This window comes from Molossus molossus, unplaced genomic scaffold, assembly GCF_014108415.1.
Source record: "Molossus molossus isolate mMolMol1 unplaced genomic scaffold, mMolMol1.p scaffold_m16_p_9, whole genome shotgun sequence".
In the NCBI taxonomy this organism is placed as follows: Eukaryota; Metazoa; Chordata; class Mammalia; order Chiroptera; family Molossidae; genus Molossus; species Molossus molossus.
In genome coordinates, this window is record NW_023425403.1 from 36,621,298 (window position 1) to 36,642,493 (window position 21,196).

The 21,196-nt window shown below is 37.3% G+C and overlaps 1 protein-coding gene across 1 annotated transcript; it reads right to left on the bottom strand.

Moving 5' to 3' along the window:
- Positions 1–13,687: 13,687 nt before the first annotated feature.
- On the bottom strand, positions 13,688–18,958 carry SLITRK1 (SLIT and NTRK like family member 1). Its single transcript, XM_036250214.1, has 2 exons — positions 18,500–18,958; positions 13,688–18,073 (listed from the first exon to the last, which is right to left on the bottom strand). The coding sequence occupies exon 2, from the start codon at positions 18,019–18,021 to the stop codon at positions 15,931–15,933; it is 2,091 nt and encodes a 696-aa protein (XP_036106107.1). The 5' UTR covers positions 18,022–18,073; positions 18,500–18,958; the 3' UTR covers positions 13,688–15,930.
- Between the last annotated feature and the right edge of the window lie 2,238 nt (positions 18,959–21,196).

Here is a 21,196-nt window from a genome sequence, read left to right on the forward strand (position 1 = left end):
TCCATAGGAATTTAAAATTTCAGTAAAGTGTTATCAAAGTTTTAATACAGTTGTATCTGTGTTAACACTTAGAGATACAAATGTATGTTTATAGCCCCAAATTAGGAAATTAATTTTAAAGATTATGAGCAAATTGATTTACAAAAACAGTAGATGTCATTAAAATTTCTTAAGAAATCAAAGCGTTTTCCAACAATAAACTTTGTAATTTCTTAGAGATGGTAATTGATTGCATATGAATAAGACTATTATTGTTTTTATAGAGAAAAAAGATGATAAGAATTATAAAATATTGCCAAAATAAGAAAATCAATATTGACTAACTAATCCTCTTTGGCCTAAAACAATTTGGGACAAAATATGTCTGAATTAATAGAAACTAACAATTCCTAGGAAATATCAAAAAAAAAAAAAAAATATATATATATATATATATATATATTTTTTTTTTGGTATGTGCCCCTAACAGGAACCGAACCCGGGACTCTCTGGTCCACAGGCCAACACTCCAACTGCTGCACCAAATCTGCCAGGGCCCTAGTAAATAGTTTTAATGAAAGCTTACATTTCGAAATTATCTAGGAAACTCATGTCTTATTTGCAAACATATTTGACCTGTATTTCAGCATTGTGTGCTATGCACTTGGAAAATTTAACCTGGTAAAACATTTGTACCTGTCCTAATATTAAAAAATAATTATAGTAAATCTATAATCAAATTGTATTTTATTTATTCAACAAAATATGCAAATGCACCATTTTCCTTCTCATAACTCTATTAGACTTGTAAATTAGAAAGAAAAGACAGTGTTTCTCTGTTTTTCAAGATAGACCTATATTCAGAGTTTCTCTGTCATATTTCATCCTTCATAAGTAAGTGTCCCAGTAGTTTTGGTCTACTACTGCCCTCATCATTAGATTATGGTGTGTGTGTGTGTGTGTGTATTTATGAGTGTGAATAGCCAAATAAATTTTTTCCTTAAAAGACTCCAGAAAATTTTTTAAAATTTTTGTAGCCACATTCCTTTTGCTGAATTATAGAACTGTGACTTTGTTTTTTTATGTAAGTTTAATTTTCTATAAATCGATTTCTATTTCTATATAGCAAATCTATTATGAATAACTAATAAAAATATAAAGTTCTATGCACTCTTTGAAAGCTAACCACCTTTATCACTATAATACACTTAGAAATAAAAATATTTGTTTATAAATATCACATTTTATGGTTTGGAAAATATTTGATTTATGAAGTATAATGGTTATAAATTTATGCTGATAAAACTTACTTTTCCTTGCCATTTTGCAACTATATTTAAAGCATAAAGTTATCTACTTTTGCAAATGTTCATTCAAGCAAAAAACATTAATCATCTATTATTCTTCAAATAAGGAAGGACGATAAAAAATACATAGACATAGGCCCTGCTTAGAAGGAATTTAAAACCACACTAGAATATAAAGGGTGCAGATTTTTTAATGTTCAATAATATCTACTTACCACTGTGAACATGGGTATGAAATATTTTGAAAGAAGGTGGGAATCCTTTAATAAGTAGAATTTGCTTACTGATTTCACAAAACAGTAGCAAACAGGAACAAAATGACCTTTTGTCTCATTAAGTATGGCCCTGACTGATAAGTTCAGATGGAAAATCAATCAGCATTTTAACAAACCAAATTAGAGGAAATAAACTTGCTTATAAAGTTGGGTAAGAAAGTCACCCAGTTACAGACTCAAGGAACTGCATACTGATCAGTTATAGACTCTCAGCTTCTTGTCAGTACTATTTTATTTGTTAGGATGAGGAATTCTATACATGAAAAAGACAATTCATTAAATAGAAGTGGGATGGGGGTAACTTTGAATAGTACACTGTTAAAATAAACTCTATTTTGACCAATTAATCTAATTCCCACAAAGCTAGGCTAAACAGACAAATATTTCAAAACTAGATTAATAGAGAAAATTTGTTGGATGGAGTGTTCCATTTTCCTGAAACATGAGCTATTTTGAACTACTAGGTCATGAAGTATAATTTATCCTCTGCTCCAACAGATGGCACAATTGAAGAAAGGCCAAAGTCTTTGTGGTGAATGGCACACGATTGGACTTGGACAAGTCTGAAAGCAATGCAAAATACATGCAGACTTCCCCTTTTGTTGATTATTATTATTATTATTATTATTATTATGTCTCTGAATGATTAGTTTTTTTTATAAGTGTTTCTAAGCCTATTATTTTAGACCACTATGAATTCGGTTTTCTAAGATCTTAATTTGTCTTCACACCCCCCATATCCCTGCCTAAATTAGGTACATCAAGCAATGATCTATTCTGCCCTGCAAGTTTCTAAATAAGTGTTCTGGAAAAGAAAACAAACAAATATACAAAGTGTGGTGAGTGATGGGAAGGTACTGGCTTCTGGGGTCAATGAGTGTGGGAAATAGTACATATCATACATTTCTGTCAAAGATTCAGAGTATTTCTTAAAATCAGTTAAGTCCTATATTAAGGACTGTTTGGCTGTTTGATGCTATATTTCTTCCACTTTAAAATCAAAAAATCATTTTTGATGTTGCAACTTTATATCTCTTTGGTCTTTGGAATGGTGGACCACAGTTTCATAAGTAGCTGAATCAGCAAACAGAGTATATTGGAAGGAATCTGTGGGAGGAAAGCATTCCTATCCTGAGCAAATAAATGTATTCTGACATTGAAGCCTGCATTGGAAGACAAAATGAATTGCCTTCCAAAATAATAACATGAATTATTAGTAGTCTCACCATAGCAACAATTTTATATTACGGATGCATTTATAGATAGGTGCTCTACCGAGCAAAAAGAGCTCTGCTCCCTGGTATACAACTAATAAGGAATCTTCAAAAACAGATATAATAGTTACTGTAATTCTATAACTGACTTTGGTGGAGAATTTGCCTTCTACAAGCAGTAGCTTGAATTTCCTTTCCAATTCTATTGGACACCCTGGAAGCAACAAAATGGCAAAATGCTCCTTTCTAATTTTCTGAGATGATGGAGAAGCAATCTCTATGATTTTTTTTTTTTTAAAGTGAGTTGACTCCATAGCATATCTTATTTACATGTATAATCTAAGCACAAAGAAACATTCTTCCTGTCAAACATCCCTTTGACATGCTAACATTAAAAGTGCATTTGTTATCATACTGCTATTAACAATCTTTAAATACTCCACCTCTTGCAAAAAAAAAAAAAAAGTGTATTAAGCACTTGTTACTTCTTGGTGCTACTTAGTTGGGTTTTTTTTTCTTTTCTTTTCTTTCCCTTCTGTAGATTAACCAAAAGCAACTGAAATGTAGATTTAAATGAAGCTTAGAAAGTGTAGGCACAAAAGGAAGAGAAATGACATTTTAGTGTCAGTTACTGTCCAATAATAGAACAGTTGGGGAAAGCCCAGCCAGTGTGGCTCAGTGGTTGAGCATCCACCCATGCACCAAAAAGTCATCAGTTCAATTCCTGGTCAGGGCACATGCCCATGTTGTGGGCCAAATCCCGGGGGGGGGGGGGGAGGATGCAGGAGGCGGTCAATCAATGTTCTCTCTCATCGATGTTTCTATCTCTCTCTCCCTCTCCCTTCCTCTCTCTGTAAAGTCAATAAAGAAAAAAACAATTAAAAAAAAAAAAAAGAACAGTTGGGGAGAGAGGGTAAATTAATTGTGTCAGTTAAAAAAAAGTCATATATTTACCTCAAGATAAGTGTGGAATGGGAAATATAAAAGCATAGCATCATGTACGTACAATATTGGAGAACAAAGTCACAGAAGGTTGAAGTGAATAGACATGGATAATCTCTCATCAAAGACCCAGTTGTGCAGCAAAATGAATCTGTTTTTGTTTTTTTTTAATCCTCACCCGAGGACATTTTTCCATTTTTTGTTCAGGTAGAGTGGGAGGGAGAGAGAGGAACAGAGAGAGAGAGAGAGAAACATCGATGTGAAAGGAACACATCGAGTGGCTGCCACCCTCACAACCGACCAGGGCTGGGGACAAACTGCAACCGAGGTACATGCCCTTAGCGGGAACCGAACCCGGGTCTCTCAGGACCGCAGGCCGACGCTCTAACCGCTGAGCCAAACCGGCCAGGGCGAAATGAATCTGTTTTACAGCCCCTCGGAGCTGGCTTTGCATTTTGGCCCTGCTGCCGGGCAGTGCACTCCCAGGCCAGTTGTTCTCTCATCCTCAGATTTTGCTGTTGTTAATCTTCACCCAAGAATATTTTTCCATTGATTTCTTTTATTTATTTATTTATTTATTTATTTATTTATTTCGGAGAGAGTGGAAGGGAGGAAGGAAAGGAGGGAGAGAGATAGAGAAAGTGGGAGAGAGGGGGAGGTATCGAATGGTTGCCTCCCACATGACCCCAACTGGGGCAGCGAATGAAACCTGCAACCCAGGTATATGCCCTTAACCAGAATTGAATCGAGATCTGTCTCTCTAACCACTGGACCAAATCTGCCAGGGTTAATCCTCAGATTCTTTATTGATTTTTTTTATAAAGATAGAAACATTGATGTGAGAGAGAAACATCGATGGGCTGCCTCCTGCACGCCCCATCCTGGGGATCAAGCCCACAACCCAGGCATGTGCTGTGACCAGTAATGTAACTGGACCATTCAGTCCATGGGACCACACTCGATCCACTGAGCCACACTGGCCGGGCAGTCTTCAGATTCTTTATTTGTAAAATAGTGATATAAATAAATGACCTACCACATATAATTGCTTTGAGGATTATGTAAAATTATTTATGCAGTAGAGAGCCACAAATAAAAGCTAATGCTTTCTGAAATTCAATAATGTATCAAAATCTTTTTAAAGCATTTAAACTGTATTAACACATTTAATATTCATGACATTGCTGTGAGGCAGCCACTATCATTATCATTTACAAGTGAGAAAATCAAGGAGCTAAAAGGTTAGTAGTTTTATCAAGTCCACACAGGTAGCCAGAGCTAGAATTAGAATTGAAACTCTTAACCACTCTAATAATTCTTGATCGAACAAAATTAGTTTATTGTCAGTCCTCTTCAATCACTGTTTTATTCCTGGCCTACATTATACATGTTTATAATTATATTCTGATAAAATTCCCTGGCATGGAATGTCTCTACACTGAATGGAAAAAAACTTAGAGAAATATTCTGTATAATTTTTAAAGTTCTATATAATTTTCATAAAGCAAAATATTTTGAGATATTTTAACGAATGTATAATAAACATTTGATTTGAGCTTTATTAGAGAAATTAAATCTAGTTTAGGAATTGGCAAACTACCTCCCACAGGCCAGATCAGTCCTGCTGCCTGTTATTATATTGCCTGTGAACTAAGGATGGTTTTTATGTTTTCAAATGCTTGATAAAAATCAAAAGAAAAATATTTCGTGATACATAAAATTATATCAAATTCAAATTTCAGTGTTTACAAAGTTTTAAATTTTTCAACATACATTTTTAGAAATTTGTTTTCTCTCTTGTTTTATACATATTATCTAATATATATATACACACACACACATAGCTACATAATATCCTAGATTTTGTATCTTAATACACAAAGCCTAAGATGCTTATTATTAGACCCACAACAGAAAAAGTTTTCTGACCACTTGATTCTAGTTGAACAGTATCATTTTAAGCATGAAAATTGGGACTTACTGGAATTAAGAGCTTTACCCAGTGAGAGAAGAACCCAGACCAGATGTAAGGGCTTCTGACCACAGGTTTGTTGTTGAGGACCTCATATATGATTCAAAAGACTGCACTCTGTAGCACCATGAGGCTGTGCTGTGAACTAAGCAGAGCTCTAAGCAGCTTTAATTTTCTTTTTAAAAATAAACTGTGTTTACAACATGGCATTACACATGTACAGAAAGAACCAATGTCACTCAGAACCTTATGAGAAGGGAAAACTATCCTTCTACAATGTCCAGAATGAGTATTTGAATTGCAGCAGGGCTAAAATAAAAAAAGTAATAGCAATTTACTTAGAAGATTAAGTTCAATTACACTTACATTGTTCAAGATCAGAGATGGTGAGCTGAATGGTGTGGATTAAATGGTTCTATGGAGGAAACATGAAATCTTTGTTACTGTGCTGTATACACAAAAGTTAAACCAAATACCAAATGCGGCCTCAGGTTTTTGAGACAACCTGATCAGAGTCGCCTACAAGCAAGGGAAAATAAAAGCTTCCGAGAAAGAATGCAACCTTTGAATAACTACCAAATAAAAATCTCATTGTTGATTTATTATTGATCCCTAAGGTTACTCTTTCTCTACTTTAAATTTTCCCACTTGGGTAAAAAAATCAAGTTAAGTCTTTTGTCACTGGTAATGAGTAAGACTGTTTTCCTCTTATTCAAAAATATACTTGCCCAGGCTCAGGGGTTAGAGAGTCAGCCTGCGGATCAAAGAATCTCGGGTTCGATTCTGGCCAAGGGCATATACCTCAGTTGCAGTTCGGTCTCTGGACCTGGTAGGGGTCATGCAGGAGGCAGCCAGTCAATATATCTCTCTCACATCAATGTTTCTTTCTCCCTGTCTCTCTCCCTTCTACTCTGTCTCTAGATGAATGGAGAAGTATCCTCAGGTGAGGATTAAAAAATATATATATATATATAAAATTTTATATATGTATATGTATACATATATATGCAAAAACCTTAAGTGTTTTAAAGTTTACTTTTGCCCCTTTATGTCACAAGCTCTTTTAAAATTCTTTTCCACACTATTGTTTGTGTTCCCAGTTGATTTTATCAATTGATGTTTCCCTAGGTCTTACATGCAGTCTCTGGCTTGAGAGAAAATGCATACATATTACACGTTTCATACCTTTCCTATATCAGCTGTTTCAAAAATCAAGTTTATATTTGATTTTCAATAAATCTGCCCTGAAGGTAGAATATACCAGTAAAATGCAACTTTAGCTACAGTTTTTCATTCTGTGGCAATGGAGCCATCAATAAAAGACTAACAATGAATTCCAAGTCTATATATTCCTCCCTCAACTCTCCCTAAGTTCCATAGTTCCATGTCCATGAGCCCACCCAGAATATGGAAACAGGTATCTCAAAGATAACATGTTCAATCAAATTCTATGACCTAATACATGCTTTCTCTAGCCTTTCTGTCTTAAGAAAATACACCGTCAAGTTGATTGATAAAGAAACACACAAACAACTAGTTATCCTTTCCTTCTCTGCCACCTCTGCTCCAATACAAAGTTGTTTTGAACCCCAAACAGGTGCTATCCATCTCTGCCTCTGTCCACTGCTGGCACTAATGTCCAAGATACTGTCTCTCCCAAACTCTGCACTAGCAGCTCCTGGCTTTCTGCTTTTGCCCCATAATTGACTTTCACTAAGTAAGTTGAAGTGGCTATTTAAATATACTATTGGATCATATCACTTGGCTACTTAAAATTCTCTGTTATTCTTAAACTAAAAGCTAAATTTTATCCTATGGCTTATAAGGCATTTTGTGGCTGCTCTCTTCCTCTTCAACTTCATTTCTGCCTATGGTCATATATCAGCTATTCTCACCTTTTTTAAATCTTCAGTTGTCCTTTTTATTTAATTTATGGGTGACACTGGTTAACAAAATTATAGAGGTTTCAGGTGCACAATTCTACAACACATCATCTGTACACTGCATTGTGTGTTCACCAAGCCAAGTCAAGTCTCCATTTATCACTATTTCTAATCCTTAAACAGCTCATGCACAATTGTAAATCACGATGTTTTGAACTTGATAACTTATTTGCCAGAACCCCTCTTTCCCTGAATCTTCAAATCATTGTCTCATTTTTTTTCACTCAGTTCATTGATTATCTCTTTAGAGAGGACTTCCATGACCACCCTAAATAAGAAATATTATTACCCCCTTCCGTTTTGTTTTATTCATAGCTCTTTATTATGCAAGTTTATGTTAACCATTATTTTTATTTAATACCCTGTACTATGTAAATTTAGATGTCAAAAAATCTAATCTGTTCTCTTTGGTTTTAGAACCTCTGCATAAGTACCTGCTACATAGCAGGTGATCAATAAATATGTTTTACTTTGATTGCAAAGTAAAATTTTCATCGTACCCAGTTGTTTCTCTCTCTCCCTGTTCTTGTTTTCTGAATTTGGTTTAAGTTGTATCATCCTAACAACAATATTATGTTTCCTCCTTGAAACACTTGGAGGTAAGTGGTACATATACCATGGACAATTGTATTAGTCTTGAAGAAGACAATATTATAAAGTTTGCAGTCAAAATATTTCTCAATCATTATCTAGTTGCCAACATTAATATGTACTGAAATTACTTTTATGTAAAGATTTTATTGATTTTTAGAGACAGGGGAAAAGAGAGAGAGAGAAACATCTATGTGAGAGTGAAACATCGATTGGCTGCCTCCTGCACACCCCTCACTGGGGTTTGAACCTGTAATCCAGGAGTGTGCCCTGACCTGAAATTGAACCAGCAACCTTTCCGTGTATGCGATGACACCCAGCCAACTGAGCCACACTGGCCAGGGCTGGACTGAAATTTTCTTTATTGAAATATGTCATACTGGTTTAAAATGTTATGAACGAAAAATAACATATTTACAAAAGAGAATAATTGTATTTCCAATTTATGGATCTGATTAATTGAACTCACAGAGATGATCATTTAAGAAACACCATATTAGCTATCCACATACAAATGCTGAAAAATATGTTCTTGATTATAAAAATCTGTGGCATAAATAGTTTGGGACTGGCTAAAAGTGATGCCAAGCTTATGTAAATAATGTTCAAAAGTGCTCTGATCTTTCTACTTAATTTGATGTTATAAATTTAAGTTAAAATAGTAATAAGACATTCCATGAAATTCATTTCTTGGGGATTATTGCTGTTTCCAGCTGTTGGTTTCTTGGCTTCAAGTCTTACTCCTCATGATATTGCACCATAAGACACAATACCCTCCTGGAATACTCTGTTTCTCAGGTCTTAATGTCTAGTTATACAAAACACCATCTGTAACATGAAATCTGAATGTTGGAGAGCAAACCATTTTTTGAAAAGTGCAAATGTCATCTAAAGTTTTGCTGAGAAAAAATTTTTAAATGTAACAGTTTCTGCCCAAAATATAAATAAATTAATAAGGTTAAACTCTCTTATTAAAATATCGAGACACTGAAAAACATTCAGTCATTCAGGAAACAGGAATGAACAGCATGAAGGTCTTTGCTTTAGTAATTTCATTCCCTTTAGATTGAACTGATAATGGGCTAAATCAATTTAGACTCATTATTTAGGAGCCTTGGAAAGTTAACTAACATACATTTTCAACTCAGTGATGACAACATCATAGTCAACCATTGGTTGTATGACCACCAAAACAAATTCAGCGCTAAACATATCCAATTAAGTAAAATTAACAAGACTCATACTAAATCAGATTAGCTACAAATATTATCTAACCAGACAAAAATTAGCAAATAATTATCATGTGATATCATTTAATATATTATATAACAATTTTTATATATAATTAATCATGTAAAATTACTTATACTTATATAAAATAATTACATAATTATATAATTATATAAAATAATGATTTTAATACCTGGACTAAAACACTTATATTCTAGTGTAATGTTTAGAAAATGGCATTGTTTCAGATTCATTCACTACTTTGTAATCTCGTTATTTTATGGGAGTAGGAAAATGTTCTACATATACACGTAATACCATTTAAATCATATTATTATCATAATAGTATCGTTTTCTCATATCATATGCAATTTGAAAATGTTAAATGATATATTGGTTTGAAAAAGAAAAGTGCACAATAAATATCAGAGACTCTGGTAAGACTCATTATATTTTATGGTAATAGTGACCCTGTCCACTCATCCCCCTTGTGTGAGAGACAGAGACTGCTTCATTGAAAGCACTATGTATGTATTGAAGCAGTTCTGATTTTTCACTATGTATTTGACTTTATATTGATAGGATACAGCTGAACATGTTTCCTTCTTGTATTTTTATGCCAAGAAAGGAAATGAGGTCAGAGGCAAATGGAATAAGGCATAGAACTGGACAACGTGTGGCTTTGCTTCCTGCGTCCTGTTTGTTAAACTCGTGCACTGGTGCATCTGGAACAGACAGTAAGTAACTGATTATTAAAGGAGAAGAGTGATTTTACTAAACAAGAACTGGCTAGGGGATTCTTAGCTTTATAGTAAAATTGTAAATATATATATATCTATATATATTAAGGTTTCTGTAATCTATTTTATATATAATATAAACATGAATCAAAGCTAAATTCCCAGAGACAACTCTTCTAAAATTCTTATGACACCATAAAATATTTTATTCAATTTTCTGAACTTATATTGAATTTCTCAAATAGCTAATATTGGAAAATTATAATTCACTTGTTAAGATAAAATCTGGTTTGATTGGTTCATTTCAAAACTATGTTTTCATGGATTTTTTTAAAGAGAGAGAGAGAGAGAAAGGGGGAGAGAGATAGAAACATTGATGTGGGAGAGAAACATCAATCGGCTGCCTCCGGCACACCCCCTTCTGGAGATCAAACCTGCAAACCAGCGTGTGCCCTGACCAGGAATCAAACCGGGACCTCTCAGTCCATGGGAAGACACTCAATCCACTGAGCCACACTGGCCTGGCTGATTGGTTTGTTTTAGAATGATTAGTCAGAAAACTCTTACTAAAGTTAAAATTAGACATTTTTTCCCCATTTTACAAAAGAAAACCAGCAAAGAATTTAAAGTATTTCTTTCCTGTTAAAACACTGCTTTAAGATTTTAAACTATTTGTATAATAGCTAATAAAACAGATGTGATAACTGCACTTTTCCAAATAGCTAAAAACATAATATACTTAAAAGAAAGAAATACAAAATTCTAGTAGCATCCTTTAGAAAATGCCAGTGATGTACTATTCTATAATTACAATGATGTCTACCTCTCATCTTTGCAAGTCACAGACTTCTTGAGGTTTGAATTGCTTTATTTTTGTTTCCTAAGAGAAATCTACAATATGTTTTATGTAGCAATTGCCAATTTTTGTTATCAATTGAACATGGATGTTTTAACGTCTTCAAAATTCTTTAAACTTTTAGATAGTTCTCCTGTTCAAGTAGAAAATATAATTTTGTTTCAAGTAAGTAATATAGTATATATTTAGCAAGTGAATGAAAGGAGAAGAGTAATTAATTAGATCATTGAGTTCTAAGTCAATAAACTGAAATTGCCAATCAATTGAGGCCAAAGGGTTATACTGGGTTTCAGTATCTAAGATGATTTCTCTAGTGGTCCATTTCATTATAAAATTATAATCATTAAACACTTCATTTGTTATTATCTTAACTATTCAATTTTTTTCTGAAACTTCACCATATTTCAATAAGGTCACAAGAGACCTAATATTGGTTCAGTTTTCAGAATTGTTCTGTTTGTAATATGTGCTTTCATAAAACTCTTTAGTGGCCTTTCTTTAAGTTGCAACACCTATAAGTCATTGCTGCATGTCCTATTATTTTTAGGATAACATCTATGGCAACTTTCTAAATGAAAGCAAATGCCAGAGGGTTATATGGAAGTTATTTATTTTATCCCCGCCCCCCCCTTTTATAATGGGTCAAGGCCACATGGAAATATGTTGTATTTGGCACAGACTGAAATAAGAGAGAAAATGGACCAAGAGTTAATACATGCTAAAACTAATTTTTAGCACATTTTATATTTTCATTTTTCTTCAAGTAAGCATGCAAATAAAAAGTAGTATTCATAAATAAACTAGCAGAAGAGCAGAATTAGAAAACACTCTACTTAATATTCTGCCAACACATTGAAAACATGCACTTCTGTGTTTACCCTTAAAAATTCAACCAACTCTTTGTACATACCAAATAATATTTATTAGCAACCTAAAAAAAGCTATATTGACAAACTGTCCTTGTAAGCATCAATATAAATTTTTGATACTTTCTAAAATGCCTGCCAATTCCAATTACATCTGATATAAATACCATTAAGAAAAAGAACCCTGCTCTGTTAATGTTAGATACACTATTCCAGCTTCCTCCCAGGTAAACATGTGAAAATGGATAAACAATAAATTTTATGGCAACAATTTAATTCTAAGATATGCTTAGTTATAGTAGCGGCCACAGAAGCTACTACTTTCTTTAAAGCAATGAAACTGAACAGCACAGCTCCTTCTATTCTCCTTTTCATCTGGCACAACTAAAATCTCTTTTGCTTTGATAAATTAGAGGTTGATATAGCTGGAAACAAGATACCTCAACTAAAGCAAATGACAACTGCAGTTACGTGAGCATTTTATGTAAAGATAAAACAAAAACAAGAAGCTAAACACATGTAAATGATAGTTATATAGTGAAACCATATGCAATATGTATCCTTCAAACCAAGTTAATATATACACATATAAAAATTTATATATGTAATTGTGACCGAGATACTTATCAAAATAAGTACAACTTTGTCAAAATAATGTATATTCTTTTATATGAATTGTTGAACATCTTTCCTACATAAATTTTGACATGTATTATTATATATTAAAATATTTGATAATCTTAATATTTTAGAATCAATGTATAGATAATTTAGGTTTAATGATATGAATTTCTATAATTCTTAAATTTATATAGCACATTCATTTTTTTCCTTATATGTTGTACACTCTTGCAGAACATTCCTTCTAAATGTAGAGCAATTTTCTTTTGTTGCAAGACATACTGGATCTCTAAAGGGTCACCAATACATACTCAATTAAGAAGATACAACCTGAGTTCTTAATTTGAAATATGATACTTTTACAGATTATACATATATGTGTGTGTGTATACACACACACACACACACATGAATAGCCTTCTTTAAAAGGTTAATATGTATGACTACTTCATTCCTAGAACGAGGCATTGAAGTTTAAATCCAGCTTCACTATTTAAGAGTTATGAATTAAGTTATTGCTTAGTCTCCTTTAGCCTCAATGTTTTCATTAGTATTATGGAAATAGCAATATATTATTAAATTATTTTGTGGTTGTGATAGTTAAATTAAATATTTATGCAAACCACTTAGTACATGCCTGGTACACATGACCACTCAAAAATCATTAAAGCTAATATTTTTAAAATAATTTTACAGCTTTAACTTTGTCTTCAATATTATAATTTTTTAAAAAGCAGTAAGAAGGAAAGTTCTTGCCCCAGTGCACAAGTTCTAAGAGAAGTTCTAGTTTTATGACTTAGATTAGTTATGTATCAGTTTTTAAATTACTATCATGCCTCACTAGGTATCTTTTATTAAGTGTCACTTTCCACCAGAGACTTAGAACATCTGCCATCTTTTTTTTGCCTTCTTAAGGTCATAATATTGTTGAATACATGACTCGTCCCCTTCCCAACTTTTCCATCACAAATAAGTCTGTCCATGGCATACCAGAACCCAGTTGTACTTTCCATGAAAGGAATTAAGGCCTTCATATGAATAATAAATAAAAAGCAACTCATAATATTTGTAGGTTACAATTTCACCACTATGAAATGTAGTCCACAAACAAAAGAATCAGGAGAGAAAATGATGAATGGCCTTAGGAGTAGTCATGGTTTATAATAAAGATTTTATTTAAAAAGCTTTAAAATAAATAATACATACTCCAGAACATCACTGTATCACTGTTCTGGGAAATTACTTCTCTAGAATATGAGTTCTAGAAGGCAAATCTTCTTACAGCTGCTCTGGGGCTTTCATTAACTCATTTACAATCCTCTAATTTATTTTTTCCTAATCTGTGGTCTGAAGTCTTTTAACACTTCTCAATGGTGGATATGTGGTGGAATGCAGAACCCATCAATATGTGTAGTTTTGTTTGTTTTTTTGTCCCTTAACTGCTAATAAAATAGACTGCTTAGAAATCCCAGAGGAATATAAATTGAGGCCAGAGTTACATTGACTCATAAAATTAAAATAGTTCAGTGCTTTTTCTTGTTAATTATTGGGTCACAACCAGAAATCCGAATTATGGAATAGAAACACTTCTTTGAGATAATGATTAATTTCCATAAAGATGAGTGTTTTAACAAATTTCAATATGCAGTTGCTGGGGCGGGGAGGGTGAGTGGGCATTAATTAGTTTTACCGTTTTTAGCAGATGTTGAATTCAAAACGCCAGCAGCGTCTCAAATGCCAGTCATTAAGGCTGCCTTTCATTGAAGAATGCTGACCAATGAAATCTCCACTCTGCTTAATGAGACCGATCTAGGCAGTCAATTAAATCAAATCTTTACTAACATCCTTAGTATATCTGCAGTGTGTGCAGCAGCAGCAGCGGCGGCGGCAGCAGCAGCAGCAGGAGGGATTTCCAGTATTAATAAAGGGTTTCGGTGCTGCATAAGGAAAGGGGCGGGGGGAGGGCGCTGTAGACATTACTTAATCCACAAGGAAAGCTGGAAAAGTCCGGGCAGGGATGGAGGGGGAGGGGAGCTACGTAAAAGGTAAAAAGCTAAGCAATAGGATTAGAGGAAGAGCCTTAAAGTAGCTCTTGAAGGGACCCACCCCCCGCCGCCCACCCCCTCTCCCGTCCCTTCCACCGCAAATCCAATTTAGCAGTTGCAAATGTGAAGCTGGAAAAATGTAAAGACCCAGAGTTGAAAACATTTTCACTTTAATACTGAAAAAATATGCCATTATAAAATCCTTGAATAGAATTAGTAAGTTTCACGTGCTTCCTTGGTTCTTTTTTTCCTACTTTTTAAGTAAGATTTACACCAGCACAGAATTGCTACCATAGGATCGCAGCCTAAGCACTAGAGTGACATTAATTGGTCATGCTTAACTGCCTCAAATCTTTTCTTCTTTTAAATAATTACACCGATACTATAATAGAAATCATGGGTACTTATTTTACATTCAGATGGAAGGCCTTATTGGAAATGTATAGAAAAATATCCCCCCGCCAAAACAAAAACAAAAACAAAACAAACCACCATCAAAATAAAAGGACGAACCCAAAACAACCCATAGAAACGTCTCAACAAAATACAGTTTTAACTCATAAAACGGACTGATGATTAGTCATGCAAATGTCTTAAATAAAACCTTAACATTTTTTTTTTCACAGTAAACGTACTCTCTGAACTGCCTACCGATCACAAATAATGGCGAAATGGCACTTCTGATTATACTGTATTTTGTTTATAGAAAGTTTGATACGATGGGACTTATCAGGTAAGAGGGCGGGTGCTGTGAACATGACGCTCTCTCCAGTCGCGGGGGAGGGCAGCGTCCCTGGAGAGCGTGGAATCCATGCGAGCCATGCAGCACTTTTTGTTTTTCTCAGAAGTCAAAGTTACTTATTTACAATACATTCATGCCTTCGTGCAACTGCCCATCCCTGCGTAGCCAACAGGGAACTATCACGCCCCACTCCTCGCGGGGCTAATCCACAGGGGAAAAATAGATATCTATCTCTCTATATAGATGTGAGTATATGGATATATGGATAGGATCACGACAGTCCTCCCCAACAGTGCCTCCGCTGAGGGCCAGCGCTCTGCCAGTTCTTCGAGCAGGGCCCCTGCTGGGCTTTGTCAAAAGGGGGCTCGCAGCAAAGAGCGATTTGGCAGCACCCTCCAAGCCACAGTCCGCCCTTTGTTTCCAGAGGCAGCTAAGGAATCAGACCCTCTCAGCTGAGCGAGTTCACAGTTACTCATTTGCTGCTGTCCATCAAGCCCTGGGGCTCACCGGACTTGGATCTGGGCTATTCTGACCCTCAGGACGCCGGCCGGGTGTGGGGTGAGGGAGTATCGCCTTCCCCCTCCCCTGCTCTACCGGGGCTGGGGTCTCAGTCTGAGAGCGAGTGGGAGCCACAGTCATACACTCTGTGTGCCCCATCTGCGTTGTAAGGCCCATTGTGCCAGTAGGAAGAGTCACAGACTGTCTGTAGGGAATTAATTTCGGACGCCGAAGAGTTGGCGTCTCTTCTCTTGGACCGCTTGCGATTCCTCAGGATAAACACGAGCATGCCCACCACAGTGAAGGCGGAGGTGACAAACACCAGCAGCAGTCCCGGGACCAGCACCGAGATGGACACCCTGCTGGTGTCTAGGTAAGAGTTGGAGTGCGTCCCAGTCTCCGCCAACCCGGTGCTGTTTTTATTGTGTGAAGTTAAAGTGGGCGAGATCCTCGCGTACAGCTGGGGGCAGATCTCGTCATTCGAGAGGAGCATGAAATCTTTCCTAAAGAAGTTCACTGGCGTCTCACACTTGAGGTCGCTCATCAGCACTTCGGAACCTAGGCGTTCTGCCCATTGCTTGAAAGGCACAATGGTGCAAGAGCACTCCCAAGGGTTTCCGTGCAGGTCTATCTGGATGATGGAAGTTAATTGGTCCAGCACCCCTGCCACCGGGAGGTACATGAAGTAATTATTATGCAGGCTGAGCTTAGACAGAGAGACCCCAGCGAACACGTCCACGGGGAGGGACCTCAGCAAGTTGTTGTTGAGAATGAGGATCCTCAGTTTAGGCATGACATTGAAGGTGCCTGGAAGGATGAGCTGGATCGCGTTGTACTCCACGTTCAGGTACTCGAGGTTTTGCAGCCCGGCGAATTTCTCCCGGGACAGTGTGTCCAGATAGTTGCTATCCATATACAGCCACCTGAGGTCCAAAAGGTTCTTAAAAGTATTGTTCTCGACAGTGGCAATGTTATTGTTGCCCAGATCCAACAGAATGAGATTCTTGTAATCCACAAAGTGTGATTTTCGGATGCTGTGGATTTTGTTATCTCGCAAGAAAAGCTCCTGCACGTTGGAGAGCTTGGGCTTCAAATCAGCCAAGCTGCTCACGTTCCGGTTGTTGCAGTTCATCTTTAAACCCGACCCTGGGATGTGGTCGCAGCTGCAGCCTCCAGGGCAGGGCAAGCCATTGGCTGGGGGTTTCTTTCGGGCACTGCCGGTCGCTATCGCTGCCGTGGGTCTGATTTTGATCTGCCAGTTGCCTGGGATCTTTGTACCTCCGTTTGGAGCAGACCCTGGGGTGGCATGATCCTCTTGCCCATTTGTCCTGAAAGGAGTTGGCAGGGGGCCAGGAGCGAAGGTCTCTTCTTGGGCAGGGGGCGCCGGAAGACTAGAATCCACTCTGTTTTTCAAAGGGCACAAGTCCTGTTCAGTGGTTTCATTGAGGTCTTTACCCTGCAGTCTAGTGGGGGCTTCGCAAACCACTCGGCCGATCAGGGCATTTTTGGGAATGTTTTCGAGCCATTCTTTCAGGGAGAGCAGATCACAGGTGCAGTCCCACGGGTTATCCTCTAGCAGGATCTCGGCAATGCCAGGGATTTGCTCCAAGACCTCCTCATAGGGCAGCGTTTTCAGCCTGTTTCCCCGGAGGTCGAGGTGGGTGATGGGCACATACTGGAACACGTTTGCAGGTAGGGTACTGATGAGATTGTCGTTTAAAATGAGTACCTCCAGCTTGTTTAAGTCTTGGAAGGCCCCCGGATCTATATCCCGTAATAAATTGAAATCAGCCTGAAGGTATTCCAGATCGTCCAGCCCCAGAAAAGTCTGCTTTCGAAAAGATTTGATCTTGTTGTTGTTGATATGCAACCTTTTCACCAACTGCAGCCCCAGAAAAGCCCCAGGAACGATTTCATGCAAGCCATTGTTTTCCATGTGCAAACTAACCGCATTATAAAAGTTAGCAAACTCATTAGGGAAAAGTCGAGTGAGGGAATTGCCATGCAGAAATAGATGGTAAAACTGGGAAGTCGGGGCGGTGAATCGCTGCAGACTTGTAAAGCCCTTTTTTTCACAGTCTACGTGTAGGTCCCCTTCTATCTCATTGCAGGAACAGATCTTCTCTTTGCAAACGTCCCCTGTAACGTTTCCAGCGGCAAAACAAAGAGACGTCTCCAGCAACAGAATCCAAAGCAGCATTTTTAAAGCGAACAATTCATCCCGATCTCATCACAAAGTAACAGCGACCATCCTGCTCGCCACAGACACAATTCAAGTTCATTTAGTGCTCCAATGTCCGAACCCAGGGAAGGAAAAGAAAAGGGTTTGGGGGGGTGGGGGTGGATTTCTTCCTCCCTAACCCCCCCGCACTGCAACAACCCAGGCGCCAGTCAATAATTATATCCACAAACTATCCAGGCACGTAGTGCAAGGCAAGCAAAAAAAAAAAAAAAAAGTAGAAAAATAACCCCACTTCCCCTCAACCTTTAAAAAAGAAGTTAAATATATACGTACAAATTAAAAATGCATACTTAACAGAATCTCGTCTAGTGGTCCTCACTAATCAGGATGGGAACAATGCTAGTAATTAGAAGCAAGTGCATGTTAGAGAAACAAGCAGAGGGTTTGCAGCGTAGTACAGGCGCACTGCCTGTGCATGGCTGTGCGTCGGACTGACCTTGCCTCTGATACAAAGCAGGGCTTTCCGCGGCTTCTGTTGTTGAGGCTGCTGATGGAGTTCTTGCTGTAGCTGTGGGTTGCCCAGAAGTCCCCCCCGAGGTGCTGTCCAGTCCCCCCGGTGCTGAAATCACGCCCGACAGAAGGACTCACGCTGCCGAGCCAATGGCGCTGGAAAATTTCCGCAATCGCCGCGTTTTGTAGCTGTCCATCCTTTTCGTTTCCTTCCCTTCAGTCCTCTAAGCCTTTCCCCCCCTCCCTGGGCTCTGGATCTCGGCTACTAGCTTGTTTCTTGTTCTCCTTCTCTTGCTTCTGCTCTTTCGGAATTACGTGGAGGGGGCGGAGGGCGGGGGGCGAGTTGTCTGAGGGAGGAAGAGAGCGCGAGAATGGGGAGGGCGAACGAAGAGAGTTGCTAAGAAGCTCTGCTTGTTCCAGCCTGGTGCACTCTGAAAGATCTGACACCCTCTGCTGATCTGCAGTAGCAAAAATCCATCTGGTGAGGGAATGCTGAAGGAAAAAAAGAAATCAATCCACGTACAGGGCAAGCGTTAAAAATGTGGGCATTAAAGGCTGTGGATCCACATAGACTCTTATTTTAAATGGATTATTTGATTCTTTTTGCATGGTGGAAACTTTACCCTTTCCTTTCCTTAATGACCTCGCAGCACCCACTAGCTCCAGCATTTGGAAAGAAGTGCTTTTAAAACATTTATTTCCCAATGGCTTGAATAAAATTAGTGTCAGGGTGTCAAGCGAACAGCAATTTGAGGTAATTATACTGCACGCCATTTTCATCGGTGCTTTAAATGCATTTCTTCTGTCTCTGCAGTACAGTGTGTTTTATGCTACTTGATGTCTTTGAAACCTTTTTTGGGGGAGGGTATGTTGAAAGTAGCTATTTGGAACATATTCATATCTTATATTTTATATAATAGCAGAATTGGCTATGGATTTTTGTCTCAAGGTGTATAATTTAGGCACATTCTTTCCTTTTTAAAACTTGGTATAGAATTTTAGTCAATTTGGTCATTGAGAGTTAGGTTTCTCTGATTTTTCTTGAATGTTATTTAAGTCCACAGGGTGAAAACACAATGCACGCTAACATCTTTGATTCCAGATCTGAAAGATTTCACTGAGAACTGGAAAAGGAGGGAGGGGGCAGGGAAAAATCCCGATCTCATTCCTGAGTGCCCTTAAAAATCCACTGGCAGACAGAATGCACCCCACCCCCTTCACACACACACACACACACACACACACACACACTCACTCACTCACACATAGTCACTGGCTCACAAAGTTTCCGCAGCCGTTCCTGCTAATTTAACATGCATACAAGTAAATAACCAGTTGCATTTTGAGAGGAGGAGATAGCAATCTGCGGTCTCTAAGGCTGGGGGTGCGGTGGGGGGAGGGGGCACTCTGTCTGCAGGTAGCTGGCAGTTGCTCTCCGTGCTCGGTCACTTGTGCTGAGAAAGAGCAGTGTACAGGCTTTTCCAAGGGAAGGCATCAATGGAGTCCTCAAACTTAGAGGGAGTTTATAAAAACCAAGTTCTACAAACATCTGTGACCAGAGAGAATGTGAAAATGTGAAAATGCTGCCTCTCAGATGGCTGTTTTGCTGACTTTACTTATCAAAATCGACACCTTTTACCTCACTACGCTCTAAAAATTGTGCATCATTTTAGGCTTAGAAGTTAAAGGACATTAAAAAAATGTTTTGTTTGGTCCTTTCTTTTGTCAAAACAGAGATCATATGTTTATATCAATTTCCCTTTTAGTTAGGTCTTACATGAGTTGGACAGCTGTTACAAGCTTGCTAATCTGCTTAAAAGATCAAATATTGAAGGATGCATGCATTTTAAAAAAGCTAGGAGTGAAAGACTTTGGGAAAGGCCTGTGGTTGGGGATATTCAAGGAAGTGTAGAATAGATTTTTTTTTTTCTTGGTTAGAAGCCAATTCTTAAAGGGGGCAGTTTTCATATCCATATGTAATATTTTTATATAATCAAATGTGTTGTGATCATCTGGTGAAAATCAGTGGGGGTGTGGATAAAGGCTCAAGTCAATGTGTGCGTGTGTGTGTGTGTGTGTATGTGTGAGAGAGAGAGAGAGAGAGAGAGAGAGAGAGAGAGAGAGAGGATTGAGGTCCCTTTTTCAGGCAACCTATAACACTGCTAAAACAATCCCACTCTTTTAATTTAACCCATTACCACATATAGAAAGAAGAAAAAATATAATCAATTTGAAACTATTTTATCAAAAAATTTTATGCAATTGAGAACTGCAGATATAAAGGAGCTAGACAGAAAGAAGTTTATTGTTTTTGCTTTTTTTGTAATGGGACTCAGTTCTGAAACTTTCTCAGTCTGTTCCCCGGAAACAGACTGGGAAAGCAGGGTACTTCGTGCAGTGTCTGCGATAGATAGGAGGAAAAACTTTGAACAAGAGACAGAAGAAACGCTGGCTATTTAGAAAGAAAAATGTTGATAGTAATCTTCTAAAATCACACTTTTAAAATTAATTGGTCTTGTTTATTCAACTTGGTAAATAAATACTTTATGTGAAGAGACGCAAAGAACAAAGTTGATTTTAAGTGAACAGAATTGATGTAATAGGCAATTGGTATTCAGATTTTATCCCCCTCCCTCACCCTTTAAATTCTGTACCTCTTTCACCCCTGATTGCTCTTTCCTCT